This window comes from Dermochelys coriacea, chromosome 15 (assembly GCF_009764565.3).
Source record: "Dermochelys coriacea isolate rDerCor1 chromosome 15, rDerCor1.pri.v4, whole genome shotgun sequence".
Classification (NCBI taxonomy): domain Eukaryota; kingdom Metazoa; phylum Chordata; order Testudines; family Dermochelyidae; genus Dermochelys; species Dermochelys coriacea.
In genome coordinates this window covers 25975402-25995789 of record NC_050082.1, presented here as the reverse complement: position 1 = coordinate 25995789, position 20388 = coordinate 25975402, and the positions used below count along the sequence as shown (strand labels likewise).

The following is a 20388-nucleotide window of genomic DNA, read 5'->3' as shown; positions in this document are numbered from 1 at the left end:
TACAAAAGGTAGATCGTGCCAAACCAACCTGATCTCCTTCTTTGAGAAAGTAACAGATTTTTTAGACAAAGGAAATGCAGTTGATCTAATTTACCTAGATTTCATTAAGGCATTTGAACTGTGCCACATGGGAAATTATTAGTTAAATTGGAAAAAATGGGGATCAATATGAAAATTGACAGGTGGAAAAAGAATTGGTTAACAGGGAGACTTCAGCGGGTCCTACTGAAAGGTGAACTGTCAGGCTGGAGGGAGGTTACCAATGGAGTTCCTCAGGGATCAGTTTTGGGACCAATCTTATTTAATTACTGACTTCGGCACAAAAAGTGGGAGTGTGCTAATAAAGTTTGCGGATGATACAAAGCTGGGAGGTATTGCCAATTTAGAGAGACCGGGTATCATACAAGATTTGGATGACCTTGTAAACTGGAGTAATAGTAATAGGATGAAATTTAATAGTGAGAAGTGTAAGGTTATGCATTTAGGGATTAACAAGAATTTTAGTTATAAGCTGGGGACGCATCCATTAGAAGCAACGGGGGAGGAAAGGACCTTGGAATATTGGTTGATCATAGGATGACTGAGCCGCCAATGTGATATGGGCGTGAAAAAAGCTAATGCAGTCTTGGGATGCATCAGGCAAGGTATTTCCAGTAGAGATAAGGAGATTTTAGTACCATTATACAAGGCACTGGTGAGATCTCACCTGGAATACTGTGTGCAGTTCTGGTCTCCATGTTTAAGAAGGATGAATTCAAACTGGAACAGGTACAGAGAAGGGCTACTAGGATGATCCGAGGAATGGAAAACCTGTTTTATGAAAGGAGACTCAAGGAGCTTGGCTTGTTTAGCCTAACCAAAAGAAGGTTGAGGGGAGATATGATTGCTCTCTATAAATATATCAGAGGGATAAATACCGGAGAGGGAGAGGAATTATTTAAGCTAAGGACACAAGAACAAATGGATATAAACTGGCCATTGGGAAATTTAGACTTGAAATTAGACAAAGGTTTCTAACCATCAGAGGAGTGAAGTTTTGGAATAGCCTTCCAAGGGAAGCGCTGGTGGCAAAAGACCTATCTGGCTTTAAGATTAGACTCGATAAATTTATGGAGGAGATGGTATGATGGGATAACATGATTTTGGCAATTAATTGATATTTAAATATTCATGGTAAAATAGGCCCAATGGGGTGTTAGATGGGGTGGGATCTGAGTTACCCAGGAAAGAATTTTCTGTAGTATCTGGCTGGTGAATCTTGCCCATATGCTCAGGGTTTAGCTGATCGCCATATTTGGGGTTGGGAAGGAATTTTCCTCCAGGGCAGATTGGAAGAGGCCCTGGAGGTTTTTCGCCTTCCACTTTAGCATGGGGCACGTGTTACTTGCTGGAGGATTCTCTGCTCCTTGAAGCCTTTAAACCACGATTTGAGGACTTCAGTAGCTCAGACATAGGTGAGAGGTTTTTTGCAGGAGTGGGTGGGTGAGATTCTGTGGCCTGCGTTGTGCAGGAGGTCAGACTAGATGATCATAATGGTCCCTTCTGACTTAATATCTATGAATACAGCAACTGAAAGTGGTTGTACTCTGATGGAGAACGTCCTCTGGATCATAAATTTTTGTTAGTTCAAATCCATAGTGCCATCACTGACTTAAAGAATTTTTTTTAACAGAATTAATTAAAAAAAGTGTCCACACTCTTGGTTTTCACTCTTGAATCTTCAGCAACACTGTCAATGTATGCAGCTGTTCTTGCTGCCACGGTCGGTATATCTGTATAAATTAGAACAAAATTCTTGTTTTCAAAATTTAAGATGGTATTAAACATTGAAGAGTAAAAACAAACAAAAAACCCTTCTCAGTATAATAGCTGTCAGTGTCCCTCTAATCTCTCTTAGCAGCATACACTCCATCTGTTTCAGAATATATGATGGGCTAGCTCTTCACTCCTTTAAATTCCACTCCTTGGAATTTTACAATCTGTTTTCTAAGCAATTCTGAAATCAAATCCAGTGAGATAACAGTAGGTTTGAGTATAATGGAAGTCAATTTGATTCTAAAATTAGCGATGTATGGTATTGGGTACAGGTGAGAGAGGTAGGCACCTCTTTATATCTTTGAATTTAGTATTTCTGCTCAGTCTTTGATGCTCCAAAGTGAAAGTTTAAGACTAAAAACAGATAAATGAAACTAAGTAAGACTGGTCTGGGTTCTGATCTTGTACCTGGTTTTAGAGGATTTATTCTGGATTTACACTAGTGTAAGTGAGCTCTTTGGGGTAGGGATCATATCTTACCTATATGATGGTACAGTATCTGATGTTGATTGGGGCTTTTAGGTGCTTTCATTATATAAATAATAAAATAATCTGTCTAGATGCGGCAGCTGCTCAGCTCTCAGAAAAAATTACTTCAGTTGGCTATTTTATTGAAAGCGTGCTCGTTATGGGGCTAATCCTGCTTTCTTGAAGTCAATAGCAACATTTTGTTGTCCAGGCTAGAAATGTTGGGTGTGCAAGGAATGTAAGTTCATGTCCTAAAGAAACTGCCAGCTTTTCCAATTGCTCTGTATCTCAATCTTCACTCATGTCCTAAAACACAATTTAAGAGATATAGCAATGATTTTCAACCTATTTACCACTGTTCTGTGGGCCGCATCCAATACTACCTGTATGGCCTTGAGAATGTCACATGGGCTGCAGCTGTATGCTGATTGGGCTGCAAGCAACCCATGGGTTGAGAACCACTGAGATATAGGAAGGCCTAAGTGAGTTAACCCTCCATGAGCAGAGCACAGTTTACCTCTGAGTACTTTAAGGAAAGGAGGGCCCTCACGTATTTACAGGTCAGGTTGCGGTATATCTATAAATACTCACTTAAACAAATATCCTACCCTGTTCCTAGCACTGGATATTTTCTACAATTTTGTTGTAAATTGAATGCTGATTTTGTTCCTAGGCATTGTCATTGATTTTTTTTTTTAAAAAAGCTTACCTAAATGTTTCATTTTCCACCATCAGTGGTATCCTGAAGTAAGTCACTTCTGCCGTGGAGTCCCTCTAATACTTATCGGCTGCAAAACAGACCTTCGAAAGGACAAAGAACATTTACGTAAGCTCATGTCTTCTGAGCAGGAACCAATCACATATACCCAGGTAAAGATGATTGCAGTTAAGAGTTCTGTCCTTTGCAAGAGCGATAGGCACATTTCCTGTAATATGGTATTACTCATGAATAATAAGCACTGCCATGAAAATTTTGACACACAGGAGCATCTCACTTCAAAAGTTAGTTGCTTATTGATGCAAAATTTACCATTCAGGCACCACTTTGCAAACATTAACCAAGCCTCACAACACCCATGTAACGTAGGCAAATATCACTATCCCCCCTTTACAGATGGGGATAATTAGTCAGTGGTGTGACTTGTTCCTTGTTGCACAGGAAGCTTCTAGAGAAATGAAGCTAGAACCTAGGTCCCCCCTCCCTGTTCTCTCCTGTAACATACGGTCATCCCTCCCGTTAAATTTTGCTGCTGTCTGTGACCTGTGAGTATTCTGTATACAAGTTTGGGCAACTGCTTGACACGTATCAAAATTTTGCAATATTAAAAAAGGAACTATTGCTGCATCAGTTTCAGAAATTAGTGTTATTTCCAGTAAGTCAGAAACAAAAATGTCTATCACCTTGTGAAATTCTGCATACCGTCTTCACTGCATTTAGTGACTCTTCACCAATGTCAGGCATATGTTATTTTATTATTTAGTTCAGCTCAGGTGCTGCTAGGAGCCTTGATACTGTTATTTCCACAAGAAATTGTAGACATTTATGAAAGCTCCTTTCTAAGACAATCTATCAGTATGGCTTAAAAAGACTGAGGGCTGGTCTCTACTCCAAGGAGATCAACACTCCTGCAATCAATGCAGCAGGGGTCGATTTAACGGGATGCAGAGTGCTCTCCGATCAACCCCAGTGCTCCAGCTCCCCAAGAAGATTAAGGTAAGTCGACAGGAGAGTGGCTCCTGTCAACGCAGCACAGTGAAGACTCCAGGATAAGTAGACCTAAGCTATGTCGACTCCAGCAGTTATTCACGTAGCTAGCATAGCGTGATTTAAGTAGACTTATCCTGGTAGTTAAGACAAGCCCCTAGTTCAGACTTTTCAGACTCTTTACAACAATGTGGCAAACTAAAACTTTATACAGTAGCATTCAGATGTTCTTATGGGAGAGATCTTCCTTCAGCTCAAGATATGGAACTGCTGCTTTGGTCCCTAAATACTCTGGCTTTTTAGTCCCATCTTTGAGTGGATTCTTCACAGGCTCGTCTGACATATATAGATACAGTATACATTTCCAGATAGAGGTCAATCACCAAATGGATAACAGGTATATACCAGCAGTTTGCATTGTAGAAATGTAAATAATATGCAGAATTTTTATGGCTATCGGTTAGTAAGAAGCTTCTTTTGGGGGCAGCGTACTTCAGGACTTCTTGTCTCTTATGCTCCATTTCCTCCTCGTTATTGAATGCCCTACATAAAACTGACCCATCCTACTGGTTGAGTCATCTTCTGAAACTCATCCACACTGTTCCTGGCTCAAGCAGAAGGGGCCACTCATGCAACACAAGATGTTTCTAATGCTAACAACTGAGTTTGGGATTCAAACACTGATCCTCCACCTTGGGAGCTTGCTGACATCTGAAAGTGTAGAAATTTTATGTAAAATTGTGGTCAGGTCAATTTGATTGTCCTGTAAGAAGATACACTGTGGACTCAATTTTCCAATATGGGTCCTGACAGACTGGCTACACGCCTTATTGCTAATTTGAGCATTCAGATATGAGTTCTGGAGGCTTGCTTTAGAGCCTAAACTTGAAAAAAGTTGCGCTTTAACACACAACAAGGTAGGCAAAGCCTACACCAAGGAGTCTCCACTGCATTGCACTTCCAAGCTGGTTTTTAGATTAAACTTTTTAAAATTAAAGTTTTTCTATATCACTATTAAATGTGTTTTCGGGTAGTGCTTAGGATTTAATAAGACTTATTCCTTACCTCTACAAACAAAAGCATCTGCCTTCTTTTGCCTGACCCCATTGTATAAAGATCTCTTCAGAATTACTCACTTCTTTCCACTGTAACTCCAAGAACGCTTCCATTTGTTAACTTCCTTTCTCCTAGGGTGAAGCAACTTGTCAGCAGATGAAGGCACAAGCTTATCTGGAGTGCTCAGCCAAGTGTCGAGAAAACATAGAGGATGTTTTTAAAGAAGCAACAAACATTGCACTGAATGCCATGAAAAAAGCTAAGCGCCGAAAAAAGAGGAAACGGTGTTCAATATTATGATCCAGACCACTAGAACTATAGAAGAGTTTGTTAAAATCTTGATACATGTATTACCAATAGTTTATTTTTATAATTTCTTTTTTTCAGTACATTTATTCCTACTTTGATTTTATTTTTGAAATTTGATTTTGTAATATTGTATGCTTTTGTTGCACCTCCTATGAAGATTTCAAAGTGCTTTATTGATATTAGGTTGAGATAGATGGCTATGCATATCTGGATTTTGTTTAGGACTGTAAATGACTGTCAGCCAGGTTCCAAATCCACTATCTTTTATTTATACACTGGCAGTCTTTATTGCTCATAGTTTTATTCTAGGACATAGGTGCTGGTACTTCTGGCTCTGATTTATTGGTCTTGTTCACTACTGAATTGACATGGAAAGGATAGAAATGGCTGCTTCTCTCGAAGGAAGAGTGAAGTTAAATCAGAGCGGATAGTCAGATTCAGAAAGGATAAAAATCAAAGTTCTATATTGATGAGTTCTAATTATAATTACAAAGCAACAGCTTTATTAACCATTCTTCTCAGAGTAGCCTCAAGCAACTGCCCCAAACTATGTACATGTACTTTTCTGCTGCATCTTTATTAGAATGTCCACTTTGTAAAGCAGCTGTTTGGAAATCTGTTGAGTGGTCTCTCCCGATTGGATTGATGATAATAGAAAGTGTTTTACATCCTTTGTTATAGTCTACTCAGAAAGCCGCTAAATGCTTTACCTCTGGCAGGTAACAGCAGCCACTATTTTGATACCCAGAGAGAGGATCTAATGTGCAATACAAGCAAAACTTATTTTAAAATAAAAGTTCAATTTATTCAACATTGTGTGCCTTTACGATGTGTGGCAAATTGAGCTGTGCTACTTACATCTGTGTTAAGAATTACATGGTAAAATCATCCCTGCTGCTCCATAATGAATATTTTACCTTCAAGCACATCTAGTTAATAATGCATGCAGGTGTCCTAGTTGCTTCCCATTTAAGTGAGAGGAACCATCCCATTAAAGTTAGCACCTGCACTCCAAGACTTTAAAGTCTTGCAAGAAATTTCTCTGTATGCGAGATTGCTACAGCTGAAGATTTTTCACAATAATGTTACACTACAGAAATAGCATGTTTTAAAATATTTTACAGCAGAGGTTTTTTCTGAAATATGCCGTGGTTTGGGCTGTAATATACAGTCCATCCTGGGGGAGAGTGGGTTGTGTTCATAGCATGTCAGCAAGTTATTTCTCTGTCCGAGACGCTTACATTTGCAGTTTTTGCCAGGATTCCTGCTAACTTGAAAAGTTCTAAAGGTCAGGTTATTAGGTTAGAAACATTAAGTTTCCCGTCTTATCTTCACTTGGTTGTGGATACAGCTAATAGAAAAATCTGCCTTGGGGTGGTCTATTTCCTTTGTGTTGTATGCAAGTGGGATGCAGAGGTTTTGTTAACTTGGAATTGACCCCAAAACAAGCCTGCAAAAACATCTAAGGACCATTAAGATTCATGGAAGTCTTTACATACCTCCAAGCTCAAAATGGAATAATCTGGATATCCAAAACAAGCTTTGGACATTCTACTTATGTCTAGAGGCAGACTGAACATGAAGGGAAGGAGGGAAAACCTCCATCGCTCTATCAAAAAAAAAAAAAAAAAAAAGCAAAGCTGATTCAGGAGCTACACAGCCCTCATTAGATGGAAAAACATAGTAAGATGTGGGTGTGTTTTCTTAGCAAAGAGGGACAAAATTTTTTTTTTTTTTTTTTTGCTACAAAGCAAGCTATAGTATATTGGCAAAAATTCAGTATACAGTACTCTAAAAAGCAATGCCTGAGATTGACAAACATGGTGGTGCTCATTCTGTTTACCTCATCCAGTGCACTAAGTGCCCCATAAACAACTACATGGAGTGAAACCAGACACACAGTTGCTATGCTCTCGAATGAATTGCACAGAGGAAAATAATAATACAAAAACACTTTCCACAAATGAAATTAGGAGAAGGAGAAAATTGAAGTAATTAGAGGCCCAAATGCTGCAATTACAGCCTTCGGTCAGAACCATTTTCAGAAGAACATGGTTTTGGAAAACAATGGTAAAGGCAACATTTAAAAGAAGGTCTTGAAACAGCTCTGTGTTGTACTATTTATTTCGTGCGTTTTTCAGGGCTGACCAGATTACCTGATCTCTAGCTGAATATCACCAGGCTTCCTGCAAACAAAGCCAGTAACAAAACATAACATTTAAACCATTAACTTAAAGTTTGTTCTTTAAATAGTTTTTAAAAAGTGTGCATAGCAGCATGGTACAAATATGGGCAAGTTTCACAGTACACACAGGTTAGCATAGGCCACTGAAAATGTAATGTTTTAATTAACAGATTGAGAGATAAACATTAGGTCTGCATTACTGGTTAACCTAAAGCATTTTTAATGTTTTACTAATTAGTACCTGGAATTTCAGAAATAAAATAGTGCTGGATCAAAAAAAACCCAACCCAAAAATAAAACAAGAGATGAAGGTACAGAATTACAGTAAATATCACTTTCTCCCAAGACTGGCGTTTGTTCTGGCAGGTGCATGCCACATTACTGCCGTATATACAAAGGAAAAACACGAAATGTGTTTTGTATTAAATATACTTAAATACTAGGGCTGCAGGCTGGAGAGCAGTGCTTGCATAATACTGTACAACAGTCTGTGCTGGGAGAGTTCACATTCTTAGCTTAACACAAACAGGATTTCTTCCAAGGTTTGTTTGCAACATAGCTGCGGTTTACCAGGTTCAGTCTGATAAATTATTTGCTAAGAGTGGAAAGAAGAGAGATCCCACATTTTAGTGTCCACCATTGCAACCCAGTTTCACAGTTTCTTCATTTCGTCTTTGTTTTTCTGAAGCTTAGTGTGCACCACTTTTAAAGTAGTAAGAAAGTTTCCAAGGAAGAGCAGCAGAAATGTGAGAGCCAGTACAAAAACCTGGGGGGGGGGGGGGACAAAACACAAAAGTGATGATCCATTTGTTAAGTCTTCTAATTATGAGAGCAGTTAGATTTGAAGGGTTTTGTTTTTTTTTGGTTTTTTTTTTTAAAATAAGGAGGTCCTGGCCATAAGTGTAACACATGCACGAACACCTTCCCCCCCCCCCAAATTAGGCAAAATCTATACTTGCCTTAAAAAGTGAGTCACCATACATGAAAGTTATATACAAAATGACAGGTTTTCCCTTCAAAATGAGTTTTATTGAAGGAGGCTTATAGTCTTTCCATGCAATAGGACAAAGTCTGATATATTGGGTGTTTTCAAGCTCTGACTTCTATTGTCCTATTTTATAACCACAACATTTGTCTTTATGTAAGTAAAGATAAGGAGGTAACCAAATCTCATGCCTCAGATTGTACACTGATCCCCATAGAATTTGGGAAGGACTGTCCTGGTCTCTGCCCCACCACGATAGCAAATCCTACAATTCTGTTAGCAGTAGTAGGGGCAATGGGCACATATAGAGGGAGAAGATCCTAGTCCAATATACTGAACTCAATGTGGCTCAGTGGGTTATTCAGTTAGCAGGTGTATACTTTTATCATGATCATTTAAATGGGATTTTACAGCCTTTAATGTTAAACAGTTTATACAGATTATTTTTAAACTACTTCACTGTATGGGAGATGTCATGGTCCAGTTCAACTACTCTGAAGTAAGTGGGGTTGTTCATGCTTATGCCAGGGCTATTTTTAGTCCCAAGCCTCAGCATATGTAGGAACATCCATTTATATGAGAGGAACTACATGCATAATGAGAAGATATCAAGCCAACACTGGAGAGTACATCCTTTTTTACTACGAAACAAAAGCTGAATGCTAGATTGTGTGATGGAGCTAGGGCATGGGGTCTGCTGAATTTAAAAAAAAAAAAAAGCGCCCATGACATGAGATTCCCTGCCCTATTGGGTGTGCAATAACTTCTCTAGATTTCATTTGAATTCATAGATTCAAAGGCCAGAAGGTATCAGAAGGTCTGACATCCCTGTATAACACAGGCCAAAGAACTCCCCAAATATTCCTTTTGAAGAAGAGTATATCTTTCAGAAAAGTGTCCAATCTTGATTTAAAGACGGTTAGTGATGGAAAATCCACCATGACTCTTGGCAAATTGTTCCAACGGTTAATTACTGAATTTACATCTTATTTCCAATTTGTCTAGTTTCAACTTCCAGCCAGTGGATCATGTTAGACTTTTCTCTACTAGACTGAAGAGATATTTCATTATCAAATATTTGTCTCCCTTGTAAGTACTTCTAATCAAGTCATGCCCCCTTAACCTCCTCTTTGTTAAACTAAAAATATATTGAGCTCTTCGAGTCTATTACTACAAGGCATGTTTTCTAATCCTTTAATTGTTCTTATGGCTTTTCTCTGAGCCCGCTCCAATTTATCATCAACATCCTTCTTGAATTGTGGGTGCCAGACCTGGACACAGCCTTCCAGCAGTGGTCACACCAGGGCCAAATACAGAGGTAAAATAACCTCTCTACACCTATTTGAGATTGCCCTGTTTATATTCCCAGAATTGCATTAGCTTTTTTGGCCACAGAGTCACACTGGGAGTACATTCAGCTGATTATCCACCATGATCTCCACATCTTTCAGAGTCACTGCTTCCCAAGATAGAGTCCCCCTCATGTAAGTATGGCCGACATTCTTTGTTCCTAGATGTATACGTTTCTATTTAAGGGATATCAGAATGCATATTGTTTGCTTGAACCCATCTTACCAAGCAATTCACATAATTCAATATCAAGATCAATTCAAGCAACTGAATTCTAGAAAATGTGTACATGTTGTTTCCAATAAGGAACACTAAGTAGAAAAGTGTCGGGATCCTTAAAGATATAGTAATAAAGTGGATACTGCCATATTCTTTATACCTACCTTCTGTTTGGTATTGTATTCAACTGATAAAGTAAGTTATTCTGACAAATTCTAGGTCAACTTTCAGACTAAGGCATTTGGATCAATAGGATAACTATTTACAATAAACAAGAACTCTGATGTTACCTACCTGCCATTCTTTGCATTCCGTATGCCTAGACAGTTCAAAAAGTGTGATTGCATTATAGAGCTGCCAAAACTAAGAAGAGAGAGACCACTTCATTAAAAATATAATAAAAATAAAAATGATTGTTAAACAGTTTAGGTTGCTGTAAATTAGTAACTAGCACAGCAAGGAAAGCTACTTGACAGGCCGGTGTGTCCTCTGGCAAGAGAAGAAAAAAAAATTATTGAATTTTGGAAGCCATAGCTATGCATGAGGTACAGGTAAGATACTTGTTGGAGGATACATGAAGGATTATGTAAAACATTGCATACATATTTATATTTAAGTCTGGTTCTTCAACAAATCAGCACATTAATGTGACTCAGGCTTTTCATGCACAAATACATTCTATTGTATGATGTTCGTTTACAGGTACATTCCCTGTGGGTGAGAGGGCTGATAAAAAAAACAGTAAGATTTAAGGTATCAAAAGAATTAAAATGTTTTATAGAGTGTCAGTTTGTTGTAGGCATTAGTCTTGAATGAATCACAGCAGCAGAGCAACATTGAGCCTCCCTTTTAAAGCAAAAAAAGAATAATCAATTTCTCCCAGGTAGATTTTCCAGTTGTAGTTTTGTCTGCAAGAAGGGAGGAATAAGTCTACATTTTGAATCCCTTATTTAAAATTTTATACTGCACACAGTGTCATTATGTATCCATCCATGGGACATCTTTTGTATCACGCGGTACACACTAAGACATGATCCTGTCCCGGAGATCTTAGAGTCTAAGGGCCTCAGTCTGCATTCTTTATGAGATTTCAGAGGTTACCTCGAGTAAAGGATGGAGGATTGGTGCTTCAATTGGACACAGACAGTACAGGACAAATCTATAATATACTGGAAAGCTACATGAAGGTCCAGTAACAAAGTGGAGTGTAGTTTGTATTTATTGTTTTCAATAACACACTTCTTATGTTGGTGCATTATTGCTGAAACATTCCATGGAAAAATCTCTTTAGAAGGTGGAATTTCAGCAAAGCAGTGTGGTCAGATGATATCCAAAGAAAGGGAGGGAACTTTAAGCATGAGGGGCAGCATAAAAGGTGATGTAGCTATGAGTGGAAGGGTACAAAAAGTTCATTTAGAAGCATAAGCATTTGGAGGATGGAGGGGAGAATGAGGTGGTGGTGGTGGTGGTGGTGGAGGAGTCAGGCAGGGCTTTGAAAATGAGGTGCTTGAACTATTCTATTGTGATGTATATTACACAGGTTTTTGGGTTGTTGTTTTTTTAAGCTTGCTAGCAGCTGGCATAGTGGCAAGGGGATATTTGATCTATGGCCCACAACCATTGTGGAAGTAAATAAATACCCCTAATGCCCCCAACCACCTAATAAAAATGAAGTCAGAGTGGGGGAGGAGAGAAATTTGTCCTCAGAAAGTAATAAAAGCGGATTCAGGGAGACTGGAAGAATGAGTAAATTTTAGTGCTAGGAGCTCTTGATTAAAAAAATGCCTTACTTAACCCCAGGAGTTTAACCCTAAGGAACAGACAACAAGGGTATCCCACTTTATTACAAAGGCAAGAACAAGTCAGAGACTGCTAGGGAAGAAAAACAGTTACTCACCTTCTTGTAACTTGTTTTTCAAGATGTATTGCATATGTCCTGACACTGTAGGTGCATGCAGGTCTTGTCACAGGTGCCAGAGAGTTTTCCTAAGTTGTACCCATAGGGGCAGCCCCACATGTGCCCTGGCTTCCTCCCGCTACAAGCTATATAGGATGGAACTGCCTCACCTGTCCTTCAGTTCCTTCTCACTAAGTTCCCAGTGATAGTCATGCATTAGGGGAAGGAGAGTGGGTCATATAATGGATGTATTCAACACATCTGGAACAACAACAGTTACAAGAAGGTGAGGTATCATTTTTCTTCGAGTGATTGCATATGTCCATTACACTGTAAGTACTCCCCAATTGTTATCAGTGTAGGTGGTGCTAGAAATCTCATCAGAAGAGGAGCTGGAGGATTGCTTTCCCCACATTCACATCTTCCCTGGATGCTACCATAATTAAGTAGAATCTAGTGCATGCATTGACCAAGGACCACAGATCACACTGTGCTCTCTAGATGTTCATAATAGGAACATTTTCCACAAACACCATGGAAACCAAGTGCACTCTGGTTGAATGCACTGCTAGCTTCTCAGGAGACATGATATCTTTGGCAGGATAGCCCATGACAATGCAGCTTGTGATCCATTTAGAGTCTTGTGCTGTAAACAGGATGGCCTCTTATTCGTTCTGCATGGGAGATGAAAAACTAAAAGGGCTTTGTTCTGAACATGTTAAAAGCTAAGGCTCAGTGAACATCTAGGTGTGCAGCTTTGGTCCATCCGTAAGACAGGCAAGCATAGAGACTTTAGGTGGAAATCAGACACCACCTTAGTTTGGAACTTAGGATGCAGCCTAAGCTGCCTCTTGTCCTTGAAGAATATGATATACAGAGGGATCCGTGTCTGAAGCGTCCGTTACCGAAATTAGAGTGGGGAGACAGAGAATGGGATTCCCCACACACGTTGTTCAGGCTCTTCCACCAACTCTGAGATGACACCACACTGTTTGGGGTGCATACTAACTTGTCCAGAGGGTGAATCCATGGGCAGTAGATTACTCAAGCCATTTCTGCATTCACTGGAAGTGAAGCCTTGTGAAAGGGTCACATAAGTACAAGCAGCCATGTGGCCTGAAGCAATTCCTTACTGAGACTCATGGTGGAGATATGAATGACACACAGAGATCCTCTATGGCTAGGAACCTAGGATGGGACAGGTAAGACCTGGCAGAGGTCAAGTCCAGGACCTCAGCAATGAACTCTGTTCTTTGGAGAGGTGACTAGATTGTCTTCTCTGTTTATTTTCAGGCCCAAATTGCTGAATAGCCTGAACGTTGGATAGATGCTGGTCTCTACCTGATGACTAGAGTGACCCCATACCAGCCAATTATCTAAGTGGGGATACACGTTACCACTAGGGAAAACTCTATGGCACTGATGCATGAGACATGCACACACCTATGTAGCGTAACGGACATATGCAATCACTAAAAGAAAAAGAGGGTGGTGCCAGGTAACCAAACAGAAGAACTCCAATGGCAAACTCCTGTAATTACAAAGGTTAAAGGTCTTCTTCATGATCTCATACAAAAAAACCCCCACAAAACAAAAAAAAAAAAAAAAAAAACCACCACCAACCAACCAACCAACCAAATGTATCTTCATTAAAAGCGAGCAAAATCTAGTGACTACAGGTTTCTGGAATAATCTGTGTTAAATTAGTCTTCCTACTTTCAACCATTTCATAACTTCTTCCTAAAAGAGATACTCAATTCCCAGCTGTGGAACACACAGTTACCATATGTACTATGTGATCCAAGAGGCAACTTTGTGTTTTGCTACAATTACAGCACTAACAACTCTGACAATCCTGGGTCTTTATGTTCAGATAAAACAAAGTCAGTGAAATATGTAGAAGCCAGATTCTCCAACTTACATGCCCAAAGAACAGGAAGGGAAGGAGGAAGGTCAGTCCTCGCCACATCCAAGACTGAAATCCTTCTGTAAGGCCAGAACATTAGGAGACACAAATAAATTAGTACCTGCATGCCAGCACAACCCCACCACAATCCTGCACCATCATCTGTTATTACTTTCTATGTCTTCTTCAGATAAGAAGTTCAAGACAAGGAGCTCTGCATTGTATGTAAAGCACCCTGGATGCCTATGGCTGACAACAAATGACAAATATACAATTTTTACATTTAAGATCACAAAGACTTCAATATATCAGTTTAATACTATCCTTTTTGTCCAACAACAAAGGGGTCATAAATCATTTAGTTTCAGTCTCCTGTTGCTAACACCTACATACTCAAAATAAGCAGAGCAGGATAGTGGAATGATGCTGTGAAAGCTTTGAGATACTCTGTGGAAGTGAAAACAGGCTTTTTGAGAAATCACATTTAAAACTAAGTCAATTAGCTGCTGAATGTAACTTAAATGTTTTTTGTAAAACTAAATTAGGGGTTACAAAAACTCACCTACTGTAAGATCCAAGTGGTTTCTTTTCCCTAATGCACGGAGTCTGTAAAGGCAGCCACTTTGATAATAATACTGTAGGAACTGTACACAGCCTGGAAAACAAAGGAATTATTCATTTTAGCTGGAACTGGGAGGAAAAAAACAAAATCATGTTGCACTGGCTACTCTAACACAAAAACAGTAAGAGTTAATTTATTGCTATCAGCTAACATAGACCTGGTCCACACTAAAAAGTTAGGTCGACCCACCTACATGGCTCAGAAGTGTGAAAAATCCATACCCCTGATCCATGTAGTTAAGCTGGTCTAACACCCCGCCCCTCGGTTCAGATTGAAGAATTCTTTAATTGACTTAGTGCTATCAACCTAGCTACTGCCTCTCGATGGGGCAGGTAGTATCTATAGTGAAGCGCTATAACAGTGCTCCTGAAGTGTTTCAACTGTAGACAAGCCCTTAGTTTAATACGAATGATCCTCTAGGAACCTTAATAGTTAAGGAGCAGAAGTGTAGAGGATCCATATTTCATTCAAGAATTAGCAAGGTAAGATATACTTACTCTGAAAAATTGAAAATGCTAAAAATTGATTGCGAAACATTTGATACATGAGTCCATCTGGCCTGATAGAGAAGGGTGTAAAAAAGAAAAAAGATTCACACTTTTGTTTTAATAAGAAACAAAAAGTAATACAAATTTCCTTTTCCCTATTTCAGTCAAGTCTGATCCCATCAGTGAATGGCATAAGCAATTATTCTTGTTATCCAGTGCGGCCCACTAGGCTGCATATCTCAGCTTTTACCAAAGCATATGGCAAAGCTTATGGTGTCAGTAAATGTCCAAACATCACAAGCTGCCTTCAACCCAGAGTTATCTCATTGGGTTTCCCTGGGTTCTTTTCTCTAACTTGGAATGTTGCTTTTTCTTGTTAATTAAATGGCAGTATTCTATAGCCAATGATCAAATCATTCAGCAATATTTGCAAAACAAACAAACAAACAAAAAAATCAATCAATATAGGTGTGTGCACTTGAGGGGAGAAGTAATTGTTTTCATAAAAACTATTTCTGTTCCTATGGTTTTAATAAAGAAGTTAAATGGTGACTGAAAAAAATTTTTGTATTAAACATATATATAAAAAGATAAGTGAAACTATTTTAATCAAGGTTTTGTTAAATTACATAAAAAGACATTCAATCTGTTTGCACAATCATCCAAACCAGGAAATAAAAATTAAAAACCAGAACAAAACCAAGTTTGAATGTTACTTTCATTATAAACAGATAAAAAACCCAAAGATTTATTGAATATAATTCATGTCATTTATTGTTTATATAGAAAGAGAGATTTATCTGCTTGTTCTTCAATATAAATTTCTTAGATCTTTATACAGAGCAGCAAAATTAGGGAGATTCAGACATTTTGCTGCCCCATTACAGCTACTGAGGTGTTGTTTTAATGGCGCTGTAACTGTGAACTCTCCAGTAGTTCTATATTTATCATTCCAAATGTCACACCAGAGAAAACATAAGGCACAAAGCTGCAGCAAGTGCCTGGGAAAACACATTTATATCAGGTCACTTTAGATGTCTCCAAGAAGTGTTTAAAACCATTAATGAAAATCTGTCAGCAGAGTAAAGAGAAAACTTACCATGTTAACATTACTCCAGATAGAAATGTGGAGACATAATGATGAGACACCCACCAGCCCTTAATCCTTAAAAGGAAAGAAAACAAAACAGGTAATTAAGAAGAAGAGTAGGGAGGAAAGTCACTAACATGCACCCTAAATTCAAAGCCAGCCTTTCAATATTGAGATGGAACATGATGGCATAAACTGGAGAAAGTTATCAGTCTGAGCAGAATGTGCTAAAATAGTTTGGCCAGATCAGTACTAAATCATTTCCTGAGCTAGGATGAAAAAAATAAATAAATATCAATCAGTATAAAATAAGTGAGGTTTGAAAAAACAGGAACATCACAATCTTAAGTCAAAACAATCTACCACTGTGAGATTAAATACAGAGTTTATTCAATGTTACTGGGAGGCAAAAGCAGCCATTGTTTCATTTCTACATTTCACAATTGTAACTGTCAACGAAATTGCAAGAAATCCCAAGAAAGCCCACAGTTCCCATTCATTCTCAGTCATAAAAAAGCACCAATGAGCAGCAGACTTAATTTTCCCCCAACCAGATCCCATCAGGAAGAACATTCCAATGGCTCTCCATTCTGGGTTCAGACCGTTGGCCTCTCCATTTTCCTCAGCATATATAATGGATACATTTTGTCGGTGAGGTTCTCAGAGGTCACTGAATCCCACCCCACCACACTTCAATTATGTAATGATAGCAGAAAGTCATTAGAAGTCTGAGTAAGCACCATTACCACACCTCCCCCCCCAAAACATCAGCCTAGAGGGGGAATGCCCTCTTCTGGGCACCACCCGCCTAACCAGCAACATCCATGCAGCCTCAAGCCTGCAAGCTACTTTATTTTAGAGGATGCGATAGAAGTGACTGTGTGCAGCAGGAAATGGAGTGATGTTCTTCTGTGCACGCGTGCACACACAGGATGTGATGTTCAGCTGAACCCACACAGAGGAAAGGGGATGATGTTCAGAGGCAGAACCTACACACAAACACCCCCCCTTACACACCCTTTATTTTTCTGACTGATATTGCACAAGTTGCATCAGCAACGCATTAAGGGAACTCATGAGGTGAGTGAGTGTAAGGGCATGGCTACACTACAAACTTTTGCCGACCAAAGTTACAGTGGTATAAAGCCGCCGCGGTTAGGTATATTGCTTGTGCGCGTGCATACTTGGTGCCTTGCATTGGCACTGCAAGTACTCACCAGGAGTGCTTGTGTCAATGCACAGCACACTGTACCATAAGTTTCTCAGCGTGCAACTCACAACCATCCACCGCACTCCCTTTTGGTAAGTTTTGGCAATGCATGGTGGGGCAGAAACTAATTACACGGGGAACTGGGAACAAGAGGTCAACTTCCCAGCATCCAACTTCCTCCACCCTATTACGTCACAGGACTTGAAAGTCCCACGAACACACACAGGACTTGTTGCTGTCCACCCCTAAGCATGGAGCCTACACAGCTCTGCACTCATCATGCGCACTGCAAGCACAAAACGCACAATCCTCCAGTATTTGCAAAATGACAAGAACTACAGGGAACAGGACAACGTCCTGGACGTCAGATTGCTGTGTCCTACAGCAAGAATCAATTCAAAATTGTTGGTGACATTCATGGAACAGCTGCAAATGGTGGAGCACCACTTCTGGGCCTGACAAATGAGCACTGACTGGTAGAATCACATCATAATGAAGATTTGGGATGATGAGCAGTGGCTTCAGAACTTTCAGATGTACAAGACCACATTCCTGGATCTGTGTGCTGAGCTCAACCCAGCTCTCCAGTGCAGGGAGACTACAAAGGGAATTGCATGGACAATGGAGAACCAAGTGGCGATTGCACCGTGGAAACTTGCAACACTGGATTGCTGCTGTGAGAAATCATTTTGGAGTTGGAAAATCCACTGTGGGGGACCACTGTCACGCAAGTGTGAAGGGCCATTAATAGTCTCCTGCTCAGGACTGTGATTCTTGGCAACGTGCAGGCCAAAATGGATGGATTTTCAGCAATGAGGTTCCCGAACTGGGGTGGAGCAATGGACAGCATGCATATCCCTATTCTGGCACCACACCCCTTTGCCACAGAGAAATCAACAGAAAGGGCTATTTTTCTGTCATTATGCAAGCTCTTGTAGCTCACTCAAGACACTTCACTGACATCAATGTTGGCTGGTAAGGAAAGGCACATGATGCTTGCAGCTTTAAGAACACAGGACTGTTCAGAAAGCTACAGGCAGGGACTTCCCCACTGGCAGATCACCTTTGGTAATGTTGAAATGCCAGTAGTGATCCTGGGGGTCCCAGCCTACTGCTTACTCCCATAGCTCATGAAGCCAGAAACCATACACCTCAACAACACCAAGGAAAGAATCAACTACCGGCTCAAGTAGGCGCATAATGACAGCCAAATGTGCTTTTGGTAGACTGAAGAGATGCTGGTGTTGTTTACTCACAAGATTGGATCTCAGTGAGAAAAATATCTCAATAGCGATATGCCCACTGTGTCCTGCATAATGTCTGTGATGCAAAGGAAGAAAAGTTGCTGCCAGGGTGGAGGGCAGAGGTGGAATGGCCATCTGCTGCATTTGAACAGCCAGATACAAGGGCTATCAAAAAAGCTCAACACGGAGCTACACAGCTCAGGGAGGCTTTGAAAGAGCACTTTAACAGAGTCACAATAATGTGTTGTGGTGTACTATGCTCTGCCTGGCCCTGAGGTTTGGGAACCTGTTAGGAATTGTGTGGCACTTGGTGCCTTGTCAGTGTTGTATTCATAGATGCGTACCTATTACTTTTGTGGTACATGCTGTACATTTATGTCAAACAGTAATAATCGTAGCTCATAAGATCAATGACAAAGTGTACAATCACAAGTAAGTAGGTGCTTTCAGTACTGCCAGCCATTCTGCAGGAATTATTTTCCAAATAATAATTTTATTGAGTAACCTCACTTCAGAAAAAAAGATCTGTGAAAGTTAAAAGCAAATATATTACAACCTTAATAAATTTATGGAACAGAGCATAAAGAAGGGGATGGAACATTCATGTCCATGTTAGCTATACATACAGCAACTGTAGCTGAAGTTGTGTTTGTCCATGATGTCCCCCAGTGTGGAGGGGTAGGGATGTGTCCCTGATGCCATGTGGAATGTTGAGTGCGTGTAGAGATATAGGGAGTTGCCATTCTGGAGTTCTCCAGGGACTGCAAAGGGAGATGAGCCTGGGATTGTGGACCCTGTAGGTCCACAAGTGTCTACAGCATCTGTGTTTGCTGTTGGAAAAGCTCCATTATGTCCTGGTGCATCTCCCTCTCCAGCTCCTGGACCTTTCTCCCTAGAGTCTGCAGTATTCATCCTCCAGGGCCTCTGTTCATGGTCTGACACAGCTCTAGCTTCCAGGATCTCACGGAACACATCACCCTGAGTTCTCTTCTTTCTCCTCCTGATCTGGGAGCCCCTCGAGCAACTGCAGATAAAACAGACAGAGGTGACTATACTGACAATAGTACAACAGAATGCAAAAGTTAAGGTTCAGAACTCCCTTCCCTTGCTCTCCTAAGGTTTTAAAGAAGACATGATTGACACTTCTGCTTCGGAGTGCTTCTTCACGGCCCCACTCACATGGTGGGTATGGCTGGCCAGGGCTGAGGGAAATGACATGGGAATGGCCCAGTTGCATGAAACTGAGTATATGGCAATGGCACTGAACACGATCACCAAAGATGGTGGTGATTTCAGCTGATCTCTCACTCCTGAGAGTAACAAAGGCACAGATAACAGTTGCTCCTGGCATTCCAAAGTTGCCTGGGCCAGTATGCTGCTAACCTGTTTATGAAATAGTGCCTGCCAAAATTATTGCTGACTGGCATGGAAAAGGGTCCTACCTCAGTGGAAGAAATAAGGCTGCCGTCCCTAGAAACCTTTTAGGCCCATGAGAACATTGCAAAGTACCTCTGTGGAAGTTTCATCGAGATCTCTCAGGAGAATTCAAGTGATAACCCAGGTACATAAACTGCTCCATAAGGAGTCCCCTGCCTAACTCCATAGGGGAATGAAAAACAGATTTTATCTGTTGTACCACTAGCTCTTCTAGTACAAATAAATTAAAGGCAAGTCAATAGCTATGTTCTGCTAAGTTGGGGGCACCATCACTGTAATGGGAAATACATTTACACACTTACCCAAGGTTCTTTCCCCTGTATCAGGTTCACCTGTGCTCAGCTGCCAGGACTGACTAGACTGTGGAGTCTCAAACAGGTCCTGGCTCACAGCACGGCTCAA

General features: G+C 40.2%; 2 protein-coding genes across 9 annotated transcripts in view; one reads left to right on the top strand and one right to left on the bottom strand.

Annotated features, from left to right (window-relative positions):
- RHOF (ras homolog family member F, filopodia associated) overlaps positions 1 to 8316 on the top strand; it is a 56728-nt gene extending 48412 nt beyond the window's left edge. For all 4 annotated transcript variants that reach the window (XM_043498418.1, XM_043498419.1, XM_043498417.1 and 1 more), the window contains 2 exons: positions 3019 to 3153; positions 5180 to 8316. In XM_043498418.1, the coding sequence (XP_043354353.1) occupies positions 3019 to 3153; positions 5180 to 5344 (300 nt within the window). In that variant the 3' untranslated portion in view covers positions 5345 to 8316. The remainder of the gene's footprint in view (positions 1 to 3018; positions 3154 to 5179) is intronic.
- Positions 7613 to 20388, bottom strand: part of TMEM120B (transmembrane protein 120B) — a 43624-nt gene continuing 30848 nt past the window's right edge. For 2 of the 5 annotated variants that reach the window (XR_006275937.1, XR_005289003.2), the window contains 7 exons: positions 16105 to 16170; positions 15015 to 15076; positions 14458 to 14550; positions 13911 to 13975; positions 11990 to 13520; positions 10387 to 10455; positions 8234 to 8304 (listed from right to left, as the gene is read on the bottom strand). Coding sequence is in view for 2 of the 5 variants with exons in the window: in XM_043498416.1 (XP_043354351.1) it covers positions 8191 to 8304; positions 10387 to 10455; positions 13911 to 13975; positions 14458 to 14550; positions 15015 to 15076; positions 16105 to 16170 (469 nt within the window). In the remaining 3 variants the exon portion in view is untranslated. Of the gene's footprint in view, positions 8305 to 10386; positions 10456 to 11989; positions 13521 to 13910; positions 13976 to 14457; positions 14551 to 15013; positions 15077 to 16104; positions 16171 to 19175; positions 19574 to 20388 lie in introns of those variants that run through there. The other 3 variants (XM_043498416.1, XM_038373068.2, XR_006275936.1) reach the window with 2 other exon arrangements.